The 20,736-nt window shown below is 39.2% G+C and overlaps 2 protein-coding genes across 3 annotated transcripts; one reads left to right on the top strand and one right to left on the bottom strand.

The window, feature by feature from the left end:
* Positions 1-42: 42 nt before the first annotated feature.
* LOC142370940 (UNC93-like protein MFSD11) lies at positions 43-13,833 on the bottom strand. Of its 2 annotated transcripts, none has more exons than XM_075453483.1 (13): positions 13,701-13,833; positions 12,326-12,381; positions 12,128-12,235; positions 11,959-12,038; positions 10,930-11,026; positions 6,715-6,773; positions 6,403-6,547; positions 5,419-5,468; positions 3,403-3,468; positions 3,189-3,314; positions 2,922-3,096; positions 2,709-2,844; positions 43-2,245 (listed from the first exon to the last, which is right to left on the bottom strand). In XM_075453483.1, the coding sequence occupies exons 3-13, from the start codon at positions 12,151-12,153 to the stop codon at positions 2,093-2,095; spliced, it is 1,113 nt and encodes a 370-aa protein (XP_075309598.1). In that variant the 5' UTR covers positions 12,154-12,235; positions 12,326-12,381; positions 13,701-13,833; the 3' UTR covers positions 43-2,092. The 2 variants fall into 2 exon arrangements, with proteins under 2 accessions (XP_075309598.1, XP_075309597.1); XM_075453482.1 differs by lacking the exon at positions 13,701-13,833 and adding an exon at positions 12,864-13,351.
* A 1,629-nt stretch (positions 13,834-15,462) lies between these two features.
* On the top strand, positions 15,463-20,656 carry ubfd1 (ubiquitin family domain containing 1). Its single transcript, XM_075454448.1, has 7 exons — positions 15,463-15,560; positions 17,212-17,496; positions 17,582-17,790; positions 17,868-17,933; positions 18,053-18,158; positions 18,254-18,336; positions 20,238-20,656. The coding sequence occupies exons 1-7, from the start codon at positions 15,503-15,505 to the stop codon at positions 20,346-20,348; spliced, it is 918 nt and encodes a 305-aa protein (XP_075310563.1). The 5' UTR covers positions 15,463-15,502; the 3' UTR covers positions 20,349-20,656.
* Positions 20,657-20,736: the final 80 nt, after the last annotated feature.

The raw sequence follows: 20,736 nt of genomic DNA, 5'->3' as shown, positions 1-20,736 counted from the left end.
CCGATCACCTGAACCTTTGAATCATTAACGCCGAACACAAACTGCTGAATAATTAGTTTAATAGAGCTGCTGATGAGTGGAACAACATCTATTATGTGGAAAGCTACCCGCAGCTAAAACAAAATAAAATAATAAAAAACAGTTGTGAGTCATCTAATCTGAAACATCTGAAATGTTTCTCCATTTGAAATTGGCTTTTTAATTGTGCCCTCAACCTTACTTACACAGCTATCTTACAATGTGTCATTTCCATAATTAATGGAAATGAGGCATGTTCTTCAATTTAATAACAGAGTGAGCTGCAGGTACAGAAATGTGAAAACAAGTGCAGCACTCCGGGTAAACTGACAATCTGAGCCAATCAAGCAGGTGACAGATTAAACTTGGAACTTATTCAAAGGAATGAACCATTCCCCTGGCCTAAGACAGACTTTGAAATTAAGAGTTTCTCTTGATAAATGCCCTCTCAGTACAACTCTTGTCTTGCACCAAAATGCCCCAGTCCTTTGTCCCGCAGGTCCATTTCAATCAGGCCTGCTTATTACAACTATAATGCGAGGTTGTGACTCAATTAAGCAGATCAGGCCTGATGTGTAACTTTGATCTGCTTTCCAACCAAATGCAGTCGGCTAAAGTGGCGCTTTGGGAAATCAAGGCTGTGTTGGCCAGGTGGAGCTTTAGAGTTGTGGGAATACTAAATTAAAACAACAGCTCAATAAACACAGACAAGAAACATACTTTGTTTGTAGACGTTGTAGTCCCGCATAATTTAACATGCCCAAAACCCAGCACAAGTGAAGTCATACGTGAACATCCATTCCTTTATTTCTTATCTTCATTGTGCCCGTGAAGATGCCTCATGTTTTAAACATGCAAGTGTTCAGGTAATAGACTTATCCAAACCTAGTTACTTTCCTTACAAGGTTATCTCTCTAAGCCAATAACACAAATCCTGCCAGGATTTAATTCCGAGGGTAGACGTTGTACAGTTTTGTTACCCCTTCAGTGCTTTGTTGATATCAATTACGAGGCACAATAGACTTAAGATCACACAAACCTGCTTATTTTCATTACAATTTAATCAATACTCAATTAAAGATGAAGTTATGTTTGACCTCAGGGCCTCTAACCTTTTCCTTTAAACTTAGCCCTGAAGGATCCTTTTTCTAACTAACAGCCTCAATGATTTTGAAGTAAATCTGCCATTTCAGGATTAAATGCAGCAGATTTATGTAGCGATTGTATAGCAGTTGGATTTAAAAGATTTGGTGAGAACTGGTCGACTTGTAAAATTCAAGATAATTCAAATTAGAGCCGCTGCAACCACATTTTAAAGTATTATGATAGGAATGTATGCATTAAGAAAGCTCAAGCTTTGAGCAAAGGGAGCAAAAGTCAAATCAAAGTTCTGATTATTAATTTGCCCAGTGTACAAGTAAAAAGCAACTTAATCAAAAAGCGTGGCCTCATAAAATGTTTCTCTGAATCAATATTTATCCATAGTCAGTTGTTTCCAGTGCCTTTCATTGTTGGTTTCCTCAACATCATCTGAGCTCCATGATTCATCTAAAATTATACAAAATAACCCTGTAAACACTTGAGCTTTTATGTTTCAGTTAAGTCACAAAATGCACAAAAACTTTATTCAATAAAGATCCACAAAAGTGAAGAAAACATCCATATGCAAAACTAAAAAAAAACAAAAAAACAATGAAGTGTAGTGATTGTCAGGCATTAATTAGTATACTTACAAACAGCTTTAAAAATTCTAAATGAACAGCTTGGATACATAAAATATTTTCAAAAATATCGCTATCATTATAACAAACCTGAGCTGGAAGCAACGCAAAGGTAAAGGGAGTGGGTGTTAAAACAGTTAAGTACAACTGAGGCTGAAAATGACACTAAAGATTCGTCTTCATCACTTTGTAATGTTGCGTAATAAGAAACATAATCTAGGCATCGTGATTATTTTATTGACTATTTTAAGCCGAGTGTCATCGAAATGAACAAGACCCTCAATGGAGAGATTTCAAATCATGAAATCAGGAAGCTGGGAAAAAAACAATGCTGAAATGGACACATCGTCTTTCTAATATTCCTGTAAATCCACAGGGAAGTCCTGCATCCTCTCCACCACGAAGAAGCAGAGTGTTCCAGTGAAGCCCAGGACGACCATCAGCAGGAGCTGCCACATGAGCAGCAGGTGCCCGCTGTAGAAGAACGCGATGGCCGCGCTGACAGACTGAGAAGATGCACAGAAATTTGACTTTGCTTAATAGAGACAAAATCCCTGCAACAGCTAATCTCCATTAGGAAGCAACAATCTCATATTCTAAACTACCACCAATTTGTTCGACCAATTTTTTCAAACTTGAATTTACACGTGTGAATCGAGCTTTGAATTTTACTGTGTGTTGTTGGATTATTACTCTGTTCAAAGAGTTCATTCGAAGTTTGGTCAGTTTTAGTAACTCTGATCGAACCAAAAACATTCTCTTTTTATACAAAAAGGTCAAGAAAATACCACCAATTCCTATGTGCAATTCTATGGTAGGCCAACTTTGCAGCACACACACAAAAGCAAAAACGAAAGATGCACCTTTCTCTCTCTTTCTGAATTTATTTAACACTTGACAGGAGAACACTTTGACTGTGCTTTGCTCAGCTCTGCTAACAGTGTCTGAGAATAGACAATTGAGGATTACCTGGATGAATTTGAAGATGGCAAAAGCAGGCGTGCTTTGTTCAGCATAAACATGGCCCAATATGCTGTAGAGCTGCGTGTTGAAACAGCTATCTCCAAGTCCAAGCAAGAAGCTGCACAGCAGGGCAATGGAAACACTGAGAGAAAACATAGTCGTCATTAAATCATGACACGGACCGTGGCTGAGTGTCAAATTATCCGAGAAATCACCTACCTTGGACTTAAATATGGGTTCTTTTGGGTGGTGGTTTCGAAGACGATGGGGGCGTCATCTGGGATGTTGAGGAAGATCAAATAGGAAGCAATGAAATGGACAATCATCCCCAGAAACACCACAGATGTTCGTCTGAAGCGGCTGTTCTTACACAGCAACCCAAAGAGGCCTCCACCTGACACAGAAGAGGATACTCCGTATGAATACAAAGACCTTCATTGACTTTAAATCACCTGAACGTGCTTCGAGAGAGGAAAGTAAACCCACCTACTATTTCTCCAATGCCTACCACAATCCCAGAGATCCCAATTAGGCCTTTTGCTGCATCTCCAAAGTGTGTAGTTGCTCCAATACATGTTCCATACACACCGCTGTAGAAAGCAAGCTCGAGGCCTGGAGAATAGGGAGGGCGTGCTGTGCTATAGCTGCAAGTCTTTAACTGGAGGCTGAAAGATTTACTCTATTAATGCATTTGCCTTACCACTGTATGCCATGCACGGACTTAGGAGCATAATAGTTTTAGTCTTCAGCAGCTGCAGGATAGTTTCTGAAAAGGAGGAGATACAATACACGGATTTTAATTGTTAATAAAAGCCATATTTCTTGAACTAATACACCTCCTTCACCTCTGTATTGAGCTCTGATGAAAATGCAGACATTAAGGCCCTATTTCCCTCTGACAATTAAAGTTCAATGCAGGTAGAATATGGGAAAATACTCTGTCGCAGTCGACCAAAAAGCCACATTTAAATGCAGACAGAGAAGCACCCTGGAGAGACTTCCACTCAGGTTGTTAGAGAAATTCAGATTTTAAAGCAGAAATCCCACCAGGCTTGTTTATATATGCCTTGATGCCCTTTCTTGACATGAATCAGCATACATCTTTGATAAAGCTGAAATCTCCAAGGCAGGTGCACACAGGTCTACATGTACAAAAGATGCATACGAGACAAAGAGCAATCTGATCTTCCAAACGACTTAGGGCGGCACTGCAGGCGGGAGCAAGTGCAACTGAGTTTCCAGATGACAAACGGAGAGATAATCTGAGATAAACTCAAACTCGGGCAGTTTTTGTGTATTCTGTTGTGATGCCGGAAGATTTTTATCCCCATGAAAGCAAATCTGACTCGAAGAAAAACAAAAAAAACCTGCCTATGACTGCCTGCAGACTAGCAGTAGTGAGATTTAATGCAGGTGAAAATAACATTTTTTGGGGATTCTCAGTGAAAACTATGAAAACTTTGAGATGAAGAAAGCACTGTATTATTAAACTGTTATCATCATCATCATCATCATTTTTTGGAACACTAGCAGCTACTGGCTTAATTGACTTTCTCATTGTGTCAGAATACGTTTACCTAAAATGTTTAGAATGCCAGAAAACACGGCAAAAATTGTGCATCGGGCAAATCTGAAAGGTTACGTCTGAATAATGGTACCGCCCAGGGCACTGAATGTGTTTGTGAATGTACAGAGACATCCGTCGACGCACTGATGATGCTTGTTGCTCAGCTGACAGCTGGCTGCGTGGTGTGTTTTTGCATGTACGGCGCGGTAACAGATCCGATCACAAGTGGTCACTAAGGATGCATGTCGGGATGAATTTTCATGTCCGGCGTGAACACACATACTGAGTGCTAACCCCTTGTGATCCGATCAGCCGTGATACATGTTAGCACTAAATGTGACTGTGTCCTAAACTATAAATATTTCAACAAAATATGCCATGTTATCTTTACTATCGCAAGCTGTTTTCCTGTTGTTAAAATCCAACAGAATCTCCTTTTTTATACTGAAAGGACTGGATACAACAGCAGGATGTTGCCTCAGAAATGAACTTTTTTTTAAAATTGATCTCTTTTTTTAAACTCTTTTTACATATATAGCTTATTTTATGCTTTGTAAAGCAATTGTGAGAATGCTGATTAAGCATTCTTCTTGTCTGCCAGTGGAGATTAAACTTTCACCAAATGTAGACATTTTTAAATCCAGGTTAAAAACATTTCTTTTCTCATGTGTCTATGCATGAAATCTGCACGGTATCTTTTAACTTATCTTGACTGTAGCTTGTTTTTAAATTAATTTAAATGATTTTATTTGTTTCTCTTTACATTATTTTATGTATTTTTAATGCTTCCCTGCTGCAATGCTTTTATTTTATTTTATCTAAAGCACTTTGCATTGTTTGTACATGAAATGTGCTATACAAATAAATTTGATTTGATTGGTCACTTTTCTCGCGTCAATACATTCTAAATCGCTCATCAGAAGGAGTGAATGTTATCAGAGGACACTGTTACAATGCTAAATTCTTTACAAATCTGTATACATATATGTATGAAATGTGCTAATTTGAACTTCAGCGTCAGGATGAATTTACGGTATTCATTATCTATATAATTAATGCATGTAAATGGGGAATTTACATGCTTTAATGTATGTAAGGTATTACAATAACCTCTTAGTGTTGAATTTCAAAAGCACAGATTAAACTTACTGAATTCTGACTTGGTATCCTCCAAAGCAGTGTTTACTCTCGTCTTGTACCTAAACAACAGAAATAACATCAACATTACCTTCTACAACACTGAAAATTATCAATAGAAATCAACTGCACTCACAGTGAGTCATGTGGCTGAAACTGAGTACAGGAAAGATCGAATCATTTGCGATCAAATACAGGGAGGATTTGTTCCTGCAGGATTCCCTGATATTCTGGTGGAGTCACTGTTTATTCTTAAACTCCACCATTTAGCAAGAATTGAATGCTTTGGATCTCAGGCAGAACCGAAACAATCAGCTGCTTCAAGAAAGAAACGGATGGAGAGAAAATGCTTTGCCTAAGCTAACATACGAACAGGGTTTCTGTGTAATCCACCGATTTCGGTGTTGTGTTTTATTTGACAAAGCTCCATTGTGTCCTACACTTTTTGGCCATTTACTTTTCTCATGACTTTCAATTGTCTTTGATGCGAGCTGCATCCCTGTTCACATTCATGAAAATTCAAATATGTCAGAAAAACCGTTGAGGGGCATTCATGTCACTCTCAAAGAGAGTCTCCATCCCAGCTGCCCCAGATCTGCCTGATTGCACCCTACTTGTATGAAGTGCTATGATTAGGCTTGACTCTGTCAAAATTGCCCTGATCATAAGAAAAATGGCCACTGTCATTTTGTGAAGGACAAGAATGTCTCAGAACTCCTGCACAACTGCAGCATAAAGTCATCTTGAAAACACTTTCAAATGCAAGGCGGGTTATTTAGAGAGGGAAGTTATCTCTTGGGTAGTTTCGGAACAGCTTAACAAGGTCAGCTAGATGGAAGATAAACCGATAAACTTTTTGTTCACGTTAGCGACGCTATATTCGGCCCTTCCGTCTCTGTCCTTGCTGAGAGGTTATGCAAAAGTTTTTATATCTTCTGGCTGATTGTGTGATACCACAACGAAAAAGGTATAATTATGTGAAGAATGGTCATTTACATTGTGCGAGCTGAGAGCAATGACTGCCCCTCCTCTTCAGAGAGCATCTCCTCTTCGCGATGGCTCTTTCTCAGCACCAAGAAGCTGAGTGTGCCGAGGGCGGAGGCGACCAGCAGGAACAGAAAAATGTTTCTCCTGCTGCTGTCTGAGAGCAGGAGATTAAAATAAACTGCTTCATTAAAATGCAGCAGATATATTAAGACCATTAAGCTCGGGCACATTCAGAATAACCAGTCACTCGTATAATGCTATTTGATGATATTTTACCTGCATTTTACCTTCACATCAGTAACTCCTCCAGTCTGACCCTACCTGATATTTCTGTTCTTCCGTTCCAGTCCAAATAAATGTAAAGATTGCCAAAGAGCATACTGTGAATAAAAACAAATGTTGCAAATTAAATATCATTAACGGCATTATCGCACACATAGCTGACGCTCGCTGAAATTACTGATGGGTGAAATCCCTGCGCCTCCAGTGTTAGTGATTTTTGTGGTCATCAAGGTTATGCATGAGTTTTCACCCCACAAAGTCAATATTATTGCCTTATTGAGTCTGGACAACAAATCCTTCTTTACATATTATTACTACATATACACTGTATGCCATGTTGTGCCAGTGTCAGCATTTCTTGAGTGAAATTCACACACTAATGCACCCGCAAAACTCCACACAATGGAATGTAAAAGGCAGTCTCTGCAGTACAAATGCTTGAGCAACAGTGCATCCATGTGTCATCATTCAGTATGATTAAGGTTCAAGTCAGCTGTTTAGGGTCATGTGACGTGGTGCTTTTCTATTTTGAATATTGTCTGCATAAATGACATAAATCACCACCAGATTTTCACACAAATCATTAAATAAAACCAGGTTAAACTTATTATACAAAAATATTGAATGATCCAATAAAACATGCTGGGGGGTAAAAGTATGTGAACCTTTAGGATGAGAGCTTCATTTGAAGGAGTGAGCTTAAAGTCAGGTGTTTTAAATCAACAGGATTGCAATTAGGAGCGAATGGGCCCATTTCAACTGATCAAAGCCGGATTTAAAAAAACACATTTGTGGAAGTGTATCATGGCGTGGAAAAAAAAAGGAGATTTTTGAGAATCTCAAAAAAAAAAAGACTTGTTGACACTTGTCAAGGTAAAAAAAACCATCTCTTTGACACTGAAGACTGCCCCCAGAGGAAAGCTGAGAAAGTGTGCAAAGTCAACAGAAGGCTTCTCTCATTGGCGAGCCTTAACGTTCATCATTGAAATATTCTAGCTGGGTTTCCGTTGCCATTTTTGATTCACATTTAGAAGACATGAGCAACAAATGATTAATGTAAATGGGGACAAAAATAATTTTAAAAATTCCACTAACTTGCAGAAAAAAAGTCTATATGTTTGATTGAAGTATTTTTTGTCTGTTGTGAAGAAGACTTGCGTTTGACCCAGCGAAATATTAAAATGACATGACTCGTGAGCTACTTTGGGTTTGGGTTGGCACGCAGTAAAATCATGCGACTGACCGGCATTCAGCCAGATATGATATGATAACCCAGCTATTTCCAGAGATGTAAGTTGGTTCCCGAAGAAGAGCCCTCTTCATTTTCCCCGTGTGGATTGTGATTTTATTGTTTCCAGGTAGAACAACTATTTCTTCTTCTGTATTAGAACCAAAACCTATGTCACCACACGGTCTAGTTTATTCACTTCAGACCATTTAAAGCAAAAGTGTCTGATTCATATTTATGAATAATAATCACTTCAGATTTTGTTGACTCTAGTCCAATAATAGATATGCAATGATAAAATTCCTCAATAAATAATGAACCAAGTATAAAATGTTAATCTCATTTGATTAATTGGGTACTTTTTACCCACTTTTAGGACTCGTGGATATCTGACAAGGTTTAAGGTCACATACAGGCCCAGGAAAACAAACTGGTGGGTGTACACTTTGGTTTGGTTAGTAGTATTGTACATGCAGAAATACGGAAAAGTGTAAAGAGTTGACTAACTTTCAACCAACACTGTATGTTACAAAGGGGAGCAGGGCATGAGCGAACGAGGACGTGACCCCTGTTTCTCTCACGTCAAAAACAAGGAAAATCAAGTTTTATCATAATTGGAGCACAAGTGTGTGAGATGTCAAGCAAAATTTTAGCATTTATTTCAAGCACTCTTGTGTGCACTTCGGGTTTTTTTGTACCTTAAAGGCTCTGTGGGCCTTTCAGAGTGCCTTCAGCATTGTAACCTTTAAAGCAATACTATGTAACATTTCTACCTTAAAATAACAGCTTGAAAAAAATTGTGCGGCTAGAATGAGTTTTAATATTACCATTGGCCTGTCTCCTATGCCCTTCGGGGGTCTGAGTTGGAATAACTGCGCTATGTAACTTTGCTGGACCGGCCCGGGAGCTGAGCGGAAGTACTTCGACTTGCTTTCTGGCACACCTACCGCAAAAACAAATAGACCCCTCTCACGCTCCCAGGTATAAGGCTAAGCTAGCGCAACATTGTCAGTACGATCATCATGGCAGAGGCACCGAAGAAATAGAAGAAGACGTTGACTGATGAATAGTGGTGCAACGGATCATCATTGATCCGTGATCCGTTCGGATCAATTATTTCGGTTCGGCACACACATGATCCGCGGATTGCTTTATGAAAAAAAAAAAATTGTGCGCATGTTCAGTCCTCACACAGCCGTTACCATTCCTGCTAGTTTCCAGGGACAGAGCTACTTTCCACGCTCTGGGTAAAAGTCTACAACAGTTCCCTCTTCAATAAGCAAACAGTCCTATGGCTCGTTTGTGATTTATTGTCCTCAGCGTAAAACATGTAGAACAGTGGGCATGGAAAATAAAAGTAGGCTGGACTTTGGTGCAGACTTTGCAGCGACATCACCCCGGTGTTTCACTGACAGGAGTGAAACCGAAAACGGGTGAACAACCGCTCATCACCGCGGCATTTAGGCAGCCCCTTCCTTCACAATCTGACCGGGCTAAAGCGATCACAAACGCTATCGGTGTGTTTTTATGTTGCACTTTAAGTTGTTTTTCTTTGATTATGTTGAAAAGAAGATGTTAATTGTGCACTTTCAGTTGATTTTATATATTTCAATTTAATAATTTAAAAGTGTTAATAAACAAAAAGACAAAACATGTTTATTTGTCTTTTCTATTTTTTTTTTTTTTGCTGATCCGAAAAATGATCCGATCCGTGACTCTGATCCGAGGAACGATCCGAACCGTGAGATTTTTGATCCGTTGCACCCCTACTGATGAAGCAAGGAAGAGAAAGAGATTTACGACAGTGTCTTAAACGTACATTACCTCCAAGCCTGTAGGGGGAGCTCCATAATGGGCTTTTTGAGAAGTTACATAGTATTTCTTTAACTGAAGCACTCCCATTTGGAATAATAGTGTTGTTAAAGAGAGACAGAGTGAGGTGCTGGATGAGCCATTTGAGAAACTATGTTTGACAGGCAGAAAAAAAAATGGACTCAGTTAATTTTTTGCTGCATTAAAAACTGACATTAAAAACATGATAACCTGCATTTCCACCTGTGCGGATGCTTCCTTCAGCTTTTGAAGCTGTTTATCTGCCTCATGTGGTTAAAAAACAGTGAGTTTCTCCAAACCGCTCAGATCTATTTCTGTCTTTAATCACAAATCCACCTGAACTAAATAAATGTAGACGAGCCAGCATTCTATCCAGGAGCCACAGTGAGGGGTAACAAAGGTTATTCATGAAAGACAACAGGGATTTTCAGTGGAACTCCACTTGTGTTTGCAGGTTGGAAGAAGTGAATCATAGCTTTTCTATGGCAGTGATCACCACTGAGGAGTCAGATTAGCAATGCCTTATTGGGAGCTTTGGCACAGGTGACAGCCAAAGTAATTAGAATACTAATTCAATTAGCATATTTGAGCAATTATGAATTAATTTTCCAAGCCAGTATGGAAGAGCAACAGTCCAAATATAGGGAAATAAAAGCTCTCCCCTTCAGATCTTGTCAGTTTTGATGTTTTGGGATTGTGCAGAGAAACTAATGACTGCAGCACGATTTATTAAATGTAGCTTTTGAATAAAGCATACAGCAATATATTCTGTCAAGGTGAAAATGCAGGCTGGATGTGAATTTGGCTGCCGCAGTACAATTATACCTTTGATCAAGTGCAGGATTTGCATTGAGCATTAAAAGAAAAGAAAACAAGAAAACACTGTGACAAGAAGTGTTTTATCCTCTGAATCTCATAATGGGATGGAGCAACACAATGCAGACTAATTTAAAAACAACTTTTGGGTGGTTTGGAGAGCAGATGAGTGGGAGGACTGTTAGATTCTCTGATAAAACATTTATATTCGATTAACTAAAGGCCAACGTTAATTATTCTCACATGCAGTTGGATCCAAATATTGAAACGCAGTGTGCTTTTTTAAAATTCTAGACTAATCTAATGGACAAATATGACCCGTCTGCATCAACACTAAATGGAAAGAGTGAAATATTCGTGTGTCTGTGGCTGCATACCTGCACTGTAGGAGAGCCCAGAACATCCCAGTGTTCCTGTTGATGGTGGAAGCTTCTGAGTTTTCCACCAGAAAGTGTCCTTGAGCCGTCCAGAGCACTGTGGGAAGTTGAAGAGGAGAGAAATAAGATATTAACCACTCCGTTAATTGCCCACACGAAGCAAGGAATTATCTTTCTGTGTAGGTAAGTAATGCATCTAAGCATTTAGAAGCCCAGGGACATGATAAAAATTCATCACACTGCAATGGTTTGAGGTGGTATTAAAAAAAAAACAGCCCAAATCATTTTTCCTCATTTTCTCAGTAAATGCTCTGCGGATGGCTTTCGCTGAGGTTTATGTGCAAGCTCAAGGTGCTGTGCCACTACGTGAAGCCACATTTGTTAACCCATTTAGGGTCTAATTTGGGTTATGCTGTTTCTAGCATCCCAGCCATGTTAATCCCTATCCGCATGATTAAACACTTTCTGGATACTAACACAAAAAAATCGAGCTTGCGTGGGATGAAAAAGCCAACACCAACCACTGAGGTTTGTACATGCCTTAATATCATGGGCTATTACTAATACCCAGTATCTTGCTCCAGTGCCCATTTTTAAAGACTGGAATGCAATTGAAAACATGGAAACCTGCCTATAGTGAATTAAAAAAAGATGAACTGATCCTGAGCCAGTTAAAACTCCAGATATGCTGCTCAACTAAAGCAACAAAAACAAAAGAGTTGGCATTATGATCAGGGTTTCAAGTCAATGCATCTTACGCGGAAACTAACAGAAAGTGAAAACTGAGTAGATAACAATCTTTTGTTCTAACTATCATACTTTGTTGTGATCATAAAAGGCTGAAATGAAAGAACCAACAATAATGATGTCTATCCAAATCTTTAAAATGACTAATTAGTGCCTTAGGTATTACAGGCATAATGGTACAAACATGCATATAAGAGAAAATTTCTTCCACGTTGTTGTAACCAAATATGAAAACACTGGAGTAACTACTCATCTGCTGAAGACAACTTGCGAGGAACTTACTGGCTGCTCCTATGCCAATGAGGACGGAGGTCAGGTAAAAGGACCATGTGGTGGGGATGATGAACACCGCAATGTAACCACTGTACACAAACACATGAATAAACATTATGTTTCATCAGCATCCCCCTCAGTATCCCTTCTGTACAATAATCAGCACAGCCATGCTTACCTGTAAAGAAGGCCACTCAAAAACATAGTCAATTTGGCTCCAATTACTGTAACAATTGAAGGTGCGAGCAGGTTGGAAAATGAAAAGACGCCATAGATGATCCCAAGACTGTAAAGGAGGCAAAAAAAGAGAGAAAAAGGTGAAGCCCTCTTTGCATGAAAGTGAGTAAAAGTCATCTTTTTTTTTCATTTGTTTTACCTGTGGTACCCACTCCCACTCAGAGTAGAATTTCCCAGACTTTTCACCACAGTTTGCTGCAACAACAAAATAATTAAATGTATCTCTAGGTAAAAAGGTTAGACATCTCAAAATGGGTCATATTGGTCTAATGACATTTGGTTTGATCATTTCACTGGCCATTTAAGAAAATCAGAAACACGTGACGCGCCTGACATACTCCTCAGACTGGCCCGTTTCCTCCTGCCTAAGAGGCATCTGCCGTCCGAATTTTTCTTTAAAAATACATAAAATTGTAGAAAAGTGTCGACTAATTTAGTTTAGCTTTGATTTGGGCACTCGTGTGGGCGTGTGTGCGACTAAGGATTATCTTTGATTATCCTTGAGTGTTTCAGCTCCGTCAGGAAATCTGTTAAATCAATTAAACTAAAAGCTCAACTCAGCTCAGTGTCTCCATATCTAACAAAGAAAAATCGCTTTTGAGAAAACAGAAATAAAGGAAATCTGTTACGACCTCCAACGTAAGTTGGATAAGTAACCACAAAGTGTGTTAACTTACTTCAATGTTCCCACAGGTGGTGAAGGCGGTGAAAATGAATAGAAATCCCACACCTAAAATCACAACGTTGTAAGTCCTTCTGTCTGCCATGGTGTCGTCTTCACGTCCTAATACATTTTAAATGTACTGTGGTTTGTAATATTTTTTTTCGTCGACTAATTCGAACTCTTAAGACGCCCATGAGGACCCGAGTAAATCCATTTCAACAAAAGTAGCTCCGGTGTTAAAAGTTCTCTTTACTATCTGTTTAGTTACAGTTTAATGCGCAACTGCCAGAGGAGTAGTGCTGAGTATGGATGTACACAAACAGTAACAGTGCAGCACTGTCATAAGGAAACTTCCCTCCTATTATACAAAGTACACATGACAACTTGTGACTTTAATTACGAGCAGTTTTTTTTTTTTTTTGCTCTTTTTAGTAAGACTTCTGCTGCTTAGAGCTGTAACAAAATCCGGGTTATCCGGTTTTCAACCCGGATAAATACGTCACCCGGGCAGACCGGATGGTGGCATGCATTTGATCCGCCTTAAAAAAAAAAAAAAAAAAAAAAAAAAAAAAAGATCCGCCCAAGTCGAGCCAGACGGCATTTCATTATGTCAACAAATGGCAGTTACAGCGCTCTTGCACCTTAGTCGTGAGAGAAATGATGAAACCGGAATATATATCCCTCTTTAGTTGCCTACTAGGCTACAGTCATTCTTTAGCATGGTGTTCAGTCACACACAGTCACACACTGAGTGAATAGAAACCTAACTCCCGCCCCGTTTGTCACGAGCCCGTGAGTGAGCCATGCCCCCTACTGATCCGTCCTGACTTGCGATCCGTCCGTTACTTACAGTGAGGGACGAATCCCCGCTGACTCGTACCACCTGGGTGACACGGCCCGACAGCGAAAATCCTTGCTGCCGCGACCGGGGGCTCGCTCGTCAAGTCACGAGACAGAATCGAAACTTAAAAAGATCCGAGTTGGCTGAGTCACCCAGAGCCAGCGATTCAGTGGTCAGACGGGCAAGTAGCGGATCCATGCCAACTCGGATCTTTTTAAGTTTCGATTCTGCCGGCAGCAAGGATTGTCGACCCATCTGACTGCTGAAGCCTCTGTACCTCGCTACAGGCAGCTACAGGCTCGGTTAGCGTGGCTTCATGCATCTTGTACAGTCGTTGAAAAATAATCATTCAGTGATATAGGGAGGGCAAGATCATTCCATGTTGTTTACTTGTAGGTCTAAACTCAGCATTGCCTCACCTAATGCTACCACATTTGTCGCTGTGTAAATGCACACACTAGCTGTTGTGTCTGGCTTTCAGATAAAATGGCACTGAATTATTACTTGACAAAAATAAATGAATGAACTTGTAGCCGTAGGCTGCTCTTTGATTTATCAAAATGAATTGATAAATGGGACAAAAAAAGGCGAGGCGCATAGCCACTAAACGGCAGAAAGGTTTTTTTTTTTTTTTTTTTTTTTTTAAATAAGTGATTCAAGTGATCCGTCCAACTCGAATCCCCTCCTCGAAATGATCCGATCAGCCCGGATTGCCCAAAAGATTCGAGTTAAGCATCTCTACTGCTGCTGCTGCTTCTTCTTCTTCTTCTTCTTCTTGGTTGTCGTCATGCGTTTGCTGTCCAGACTTCTTCTTCACTAGTCATTTGCGGTAAATTAAACTCATATATCTTTGCTGCCGTCCAGAGGTGACCAAAAAGAACATTCGCTGTCCTTTTTTTTTAAGATTAAAAAGTGGGTGTAAACTGTGTCGACTCAAGATAAGAGCTAAGTGTCACAGAAATTACTGGAATTTGAAAGGCCAATTGAAACATTAATTTTTTTTTCCCTTTTAGAAAAAAAAAATCCATATCCATGTATTAACTGTTAAGTATGAAATGTAAAGGTTGTTTTTCCATCATCTTTAAACTGTCGTCCCATTCATTATTTGAATAACTGATCAGTTTCTGCATTTAATGGTGGAGGAAGCAAAGAGTCATTTTAGCCCAATTTGTTTTCAAAGAGAAACGTCTGGATCATGTAGTCCATTAAATCATCTGAAATCTCTCATCAATGCAGGATTCAATTTAATTGTTTTTAAATTTAATTTTATTCAGTATAATAATTCGCTATATGTCGTTATTATTCTTTTGTATTAACTTTTTAATTAGTCCAAGCTAATATAATATGACAAAGGTGCCACCTCTCGGTGTCTGCTTTTGCTGCTACAACAACAAAGAGTCGTAGCGACACGAGAGAGTAAACTGCCAATAACTTCCGTGATTGCTAAAAAAAAAAAAAAAAACTCCTTTGTGCAGTTAAGTCATGTTTCCAGTCATTTGGAATAATCCTTTGTTTTGAGATAAATTAATTTGAGTTCGTCACACCTACTCATAACCCAGTTTATTGCAAACAGCCCTCATATTTTACAAAGAAAACAAAAACAGGCGCATGCGCCTTTCCACTTTGTTGGCTTCTTTGCAAGTTAACTCCAGCGACAAAGTGTTTTAAACATTGAGTCGGCAACTGTGTCTAATGTAATTTTGAATAGTTTCTTTTTTTTATCATTTCTTTTTTTTTGGTCACACATTAACGTGTACACGAGCTGTGGTTTGGGCTTTTGTTTCCCGTATCACATTCATCCTGCTTCCTGTATGCTCTTTGCCACAACCTACAACAGATTGTACACAATCATCATGGCGACGCAGGATGGTGGGTATTGAGAAAATTGTAGTAGAATTTCCTGGATATGTTTAATTTCGCATGGTATTAATGAAACCACGCCTGCTTCTAACTGACCTGTAAATATATCACATTGTTAACTGGTTGTGATATGAATGTACATCTCTCCGTTGCGCTTTTCTTCAACTGTTCACCAGTGTTCCAGCTAGCTAACGTTAACGATTGCTAACATCAGTTAAATTCACCAAAATTTATGGAAGACCGAGGGTGATGTTAGAAGGATTAACAAGTATTGGGGCCGCACTGGTAAACCGAAGTTGTTCAAGAGCTAAGTAAATATCGCTAAGTTATTAATGGGTACTAAAATTCCTGCATACAGTGTTGTGTTAACGTAACGACTTTTGCGACCAATGAGGCCAAAATGCGGTGTTTTGGGGGAAGAATGTATTTTGGTTAAAAAAAATATCAGTTCAGATCAGCCGTTTGCTGTCTTTTTTTATATCCTGTCACCAAAGACAAGTAAATTGCGCTTTAGATGGGGTTTTAAAAAAAATAAAATAAAAGCGATGGAAAGAGCTAGAAAGACCACGAGAGTGAAAGTGGGTGATAATAGATAAAGCGAAACTAGACTTCGTCTGAAACTTCATATCGTTTACTCAAAGGGACATGTACCACACTTTTAGGTGTTTACAACAAAATATATTGTCTATTTATATTTTAGATGACTGGTAATTGAAGGCTGTTCAGAATTAAAGATGGTATTTTTGTAGTTGGAATAATAAAAGACGAGCTGTGTTATCCCTTAGGTCGTTTTCTTTTCATCACAGGTAGTAGGCTATGCCATCGATCTCCAGGAGCACCACGTCTCTTGGAATGTTATAGCCTGGAGAGCTGCAAGAAATGTTTCATCTTTACTCGGCTGGCAAATAATTAATCGCCAATCATTTTCATAAAGTGGTTATTTCAAACAGAAGTCTGAGCAGCGTCCTCTTTGAGAGGAATTGCAACTCTGCACCAGTGTGTCCTATTAGAAGTTCTGGTGAAAGAACTTATCTCATCCATGTGTCTGTATCAGAACGACATGTTTGCCATAGTGTGGTAGGAATATAAAGCTTTTTTAAATGTTTTTTTTAGTGTTTAATCAACTATAGCTTCATCTGACTTGCTCATGCTTGTAGAAAAAGGTTAAAGCAGCTATCGTGTGCTTCTGTGATGTCATTAACGGCCTTTTCTTCCAACCATACTCGTGCCCGTGTTGAGTGATACTCATATCACTCAATACGGGGCACGACTGAGAACTGCTACCTTCACGTTAACGGACAGGTACGCAAGGCTGCTGTGAGTTCATTTGACTTATGGCCATCTATTCAAAGTAATCCAACGGGTTATGTTATTTAAACTCAAGTAACAGCGCTAACCAAACTTTCCTCCACCGTGGTTTTTTGTTCAGTTAGTAGCTGCAGCAGCGAGTTGTTTCTTGTTCAATATCTGAGCCAGATGAATGTGAGGGAATTGTCTATTGTTGAACTGATGTGCGTTTCCTCATATTTACATTTACATTAAAAACTGAATGAATATTGAAAACTACTGTTGTAGTTGCACTGGTACGTGTGTGTCTGTGTGTATATGAATGTGCATATTTGAAAAAAATGAATAAACCAAAGATCTCGTGTTGTTTCAGGAAGTGAAGAAGTCATAATGGAAACTGAAGCAAAGCCAAAAGAAGTTGAAGCTGAAGCTGAAGCTGAACTTGGTGAGGATGTTGCCAGTGTCAAAGAATCTACGTCTCACACAGATCCAGGAAACTCCACAACTCAGGACTCTAGTATTAGCAATGGGGACGACCCAGATGACAACCTGGAAACGGTGGACTTGAAGATTATCTGGAACAAGAATAAATATGATCTGAAGATTCCTGTTGATAGCACCGGAGCCAAACTAAAAGAGAGAATCCACTCACTCACCGGTAAGTCTTAAAGTAGTTTGAAAAGCTTTAAGTAAACGCTACACTGGATGTTTTTAATCATTCATGAATGCTTATGAGTTTTTAGGTCTTCCACCTGCAATGCAGAAAGTGATGTACAAAGGATTGCTCCCAGAAGACAAGACGCTACGTGAAATAAGGATTACAACTGGTGCAAAAATCATGGTGGTAGGATCCACAATAAATGATGTATTAGCTGTTAATACGCCGAAAGAAGTCATTCAGCAGGAAGTTAAGGCTGAAGAAAATAAGAAAGAGCCTTTATGCAGGCAAAAGGTAAGGCTTTCCTTGCTTAAGAGATGTGTCAGATATTTAGAGGTTTTGTGATTTTTAAACCTGCACTGTGATTCCAGCAACACAGGAAAGTATTGGACAAAGGTAAACCAGATGACATCCTGCCAGGTATTAAAGGAGCAAAGGTAAGGGGAGGTGACGGGAGGCCGTTCGTGTTAGCTGTAGCTGCGACAAATGGCTATTCAGTGTTTTCTGGCATTTTGACTGTAAAGAGAAAAAAACCTGCGCCTTGTTCTGCCAACAGGAACGATTACCAACAGTGCCTTTATCTGGAATGTTTAACAAGTCTGGAGGAAAAGTTAGACTCACATTCAAACTGGAGCAAGATCAGTTGTGGATTGGAACGAAAGGTGAGGTTACGGCTGGCTCAGTTTCGCTGAACTCGCCGCAACACAGAGATGCTGACGATTAAAATGTCTTGGTGCTTTTGTTTTCTCGCCCGCAGAGAGAACGGAGAAAGTCCCAATGGGCTCCATTAAAAACGTAGTGTCTGAACCCATCGAAGGCCACGAGGACTATCACATGATCGTAAGTGCTGTCACCGCCGCCTGCAGTGCACTCATCTGTTTTATGAGAAATCCAAATGCTCAGAGGTCAGTACATATGGGGCAGGTCATGTTTGCACCAAAGTGAAGGAGTCATCGTTTGGTGCTTTGGGCTTTCCAGCCGAACAGAGAATGTCAGTGATCTCTCTGGATTTGTCTTCATTTCTAAATGCACTTCTGTGCTTCACTGTATGAAGAAGACACTCAGCGGCAGCTGATGGTATTTATGGAAGTTGTCTCAAGTAAATCTATATCTCAAAAAGTATTTGTTTCCATAGTGTTGCCACAGTTTTTCATGGTTTCCTTGGATGCTGTGAAAATGGAAATATGTATCTTTGTACTGATAACACTGTTGGTTTTGTGTGTATTTGGCATGTGATATTGTCATCTTGATTCACTCTGTTAAAGTCACTAATTCAAGGAGTATAGAGTGACTTCCTGTGGCTTGTGTTGTGATTGCCTCCACGGTGTTATTACTACCGTCTGCAGTAATGTTCTGTGTGATCGGAAATATAGTTTATCTGCATTAACGGCTGTGCTTATTTTTAATTCTGCTAATTGAGATTGGGATACGATGTTTTATGTGCATCAACTTTAGGAACCCCGATTTAAAACCGTTCAATCAACATGTGAATGTTTGTTTTCAGATGTCAAGAATTTTTCTGACAAATTAACAGCAAAAATCTGGAAAAAAATTTTGAATTTTGAAATGGAAGGGATCATTGATTGATGCCGATCATGTAACTTAATATCTGTACATGTATGAGTAAGGCTTTGAGGGACTTCCATGCTGTTGTTTTATCTCTGACTGAACAGTGAAGATTGAACAATGGAGATTCAGTTTTGATTCCCCTTACATACAGCTGTGTCCTAACCTGCACAACCGCTCCAGATCGATGTCTTGTTACACCTGCAGAGCAGAGATAATGTAATATTCTTGAGTCACACTGGCACTGCTTTGAGTTAAAATGCTTTGGCTGAGAAAAATTAAATAAGACGCTGTTAGTTTGCTGCAGCATTGCTGCATCACTAAAGGGTAGAAAAGGTTTGCGGAGAAAATGAGGACAGTTTAGTGTTTTTTGGACAATAGAATGCTAGATTTAGCATTCAGAAAGCCTGCTGCTCAGTGGGCTGTGATAGCCTGCAAAGGAATTTCTCTTTTTTCTTTAATATGTTGTCAGGGGCCCAAAATATGGTTGTATATCTGTGGTATACCCTCCTATCTGACCTATTAATGTTTTTTTTTTTTTAAAGGTTTGTTATGTAGCAAACGTACCATGTGACAGATGTTATTAAAGCTGAATTTATTTTAAATCTTAGACCTAACAGCATGTAAATGCAACCCTAAATGCATGACGAGTGTCCTGGTGCCACTTAAGAAGAAGTACTATTTCATACTAACACACTGAAAGTGGTTATCTCATGACCGTTCATCTGTGCTGACCATGTGCTGCCAGTTTAAACAGGAAGCAGGGGGTCAGTTGTTAGGCTGTGATGGACATGAGACTCGGGTGTGACAAATCAGAGAAGGACACGAGTGATAAGATCCAATCAGACAGCAAATGTAGGGTTCTGCCCCATGATTTACAAAAGATTTGGGTTTATCCTGTCATTCGGGCTCCATCCCAACACTGCAAATTTGTGAAAATCCTCACCCTCGTGCAGGTTTTCCTAAAGGCCTTAAACTTGGTTTGCACGTGGGGTAAAAAATGTTGTTTTTAAATCATGGTTGGACCTTATTTAGTCCCTTCATGTGTATGTTGTGATATCAGTTGACCATCAGAATAGCCCATATTAAAATGGATAATGTAAACAGCTATAATACATACTTTGATGTGTTAACGTCTCAAAAAAATCTCTCCGGTTTATTTTCCTCTCTTGTAGGCTTTTCAGTTAGGTCCTACGGAAGCTTCTCAGTATTGGGTCTACTGGGTGCCTGCACAGTTTGTGGATGCAATCAAAGACACAGTCCTTGGAAAATGGCAGTATTTTTAATGTGCCTCTTTTTTTGACAATGATGAACTGGGATCGAGAGGAGGAGCCGATGAAAAATGAAACTGGAGTCAACAGTGAGACTTAAGGAACTTATTGGAATATATTTGAAGGAAACTGACGGATGCCTGTGGACTAATAATCATATTCTTTTTAGGTGAAAAGTGCACTATGCGGCGGCGTAACATTTCTCAGCCCTGTTGATCATTCAAGGTTTTCAACAAATCCAAGGGAAAACGATTTAAGAAAAAGAAAAAAATGTACAGAAATTGCTAACACTTTTCTTCAGTTATTCTTAAAGAAATAAAAATTATTTAATGAAATTAAAATAAAAGAAAAGGTCATTGCTCTTTATTCTTTGTGGTTGATGTCAGATCCTTCCAAACTTTAT

Source organism: Odontesthes bonariensis, chromosome 21 (assembly GCF_027942865.1).
Source record: "Odontesthes bonariensis isolate fOdoBon6 chromosome 21, fOdoBon6.hap1, whole genome shotgun sequence".
NCBI classification, from domain to species: domain Eukaryota; kingdom Metazoa; phylum Chordata; class Actinopteri; order Atheriniformes; family Atherinopsidae; genus Odontesthes; species Odontesthes bonariensis.
The sequence above is the reverse complement of the archived record's forward strand: the minus strand, read 5'-3'. Positions and strand labels throughout refer to the sequence as shown.

Excerpts from the sequence above, each read along its gene's own strand:
- LOC142370940 (XM_075453482.1), bottom strand. The coding sequence starts at position 12,953 with ATGGCAGACAGAAGGACTTACAACGTTGTGATTTTAGGTGTGGGATTT. Across the intron at positions 12,039-12,127 it reads TTGAGTGGCCTTCTTTACAG|TGGTTACATTGCGGTGTTCA; the intron begins GTAAGCATGGCT and ends GTTTGTGTACAG. Across the intron at positions 11,027-11,958 it reads CATTGGCATAGGAGCAGCCA|TGCTCTGGACGGCTCAAGGA; the intron begins GTAAGTTCCTCG and ends AACTTCCCACAG.
- ubfd1 (XM_075454448.1), top strand. The coding sequence starts at position 15,503 with ATGCTCTTTGCCACAACCTACAACAGATTGTACACAATCATCATGGCG. Across the intron at positions 17,497-17,581 it reads GAGAATCCACTCACTCACCG|GTCTTCCACCTGCAATGCAG; the intron begins GTAAGTCTTAAA and ends ATGAGTTTTTAG. Across the intron at positions 18,337-20,237 it reads ACGAGGACTATCACATGATC|GCTTTTCAGTTAGGTCCTAC; the intron begins GTAAGTGCTGTC and ends CCTCTCTTGTAG.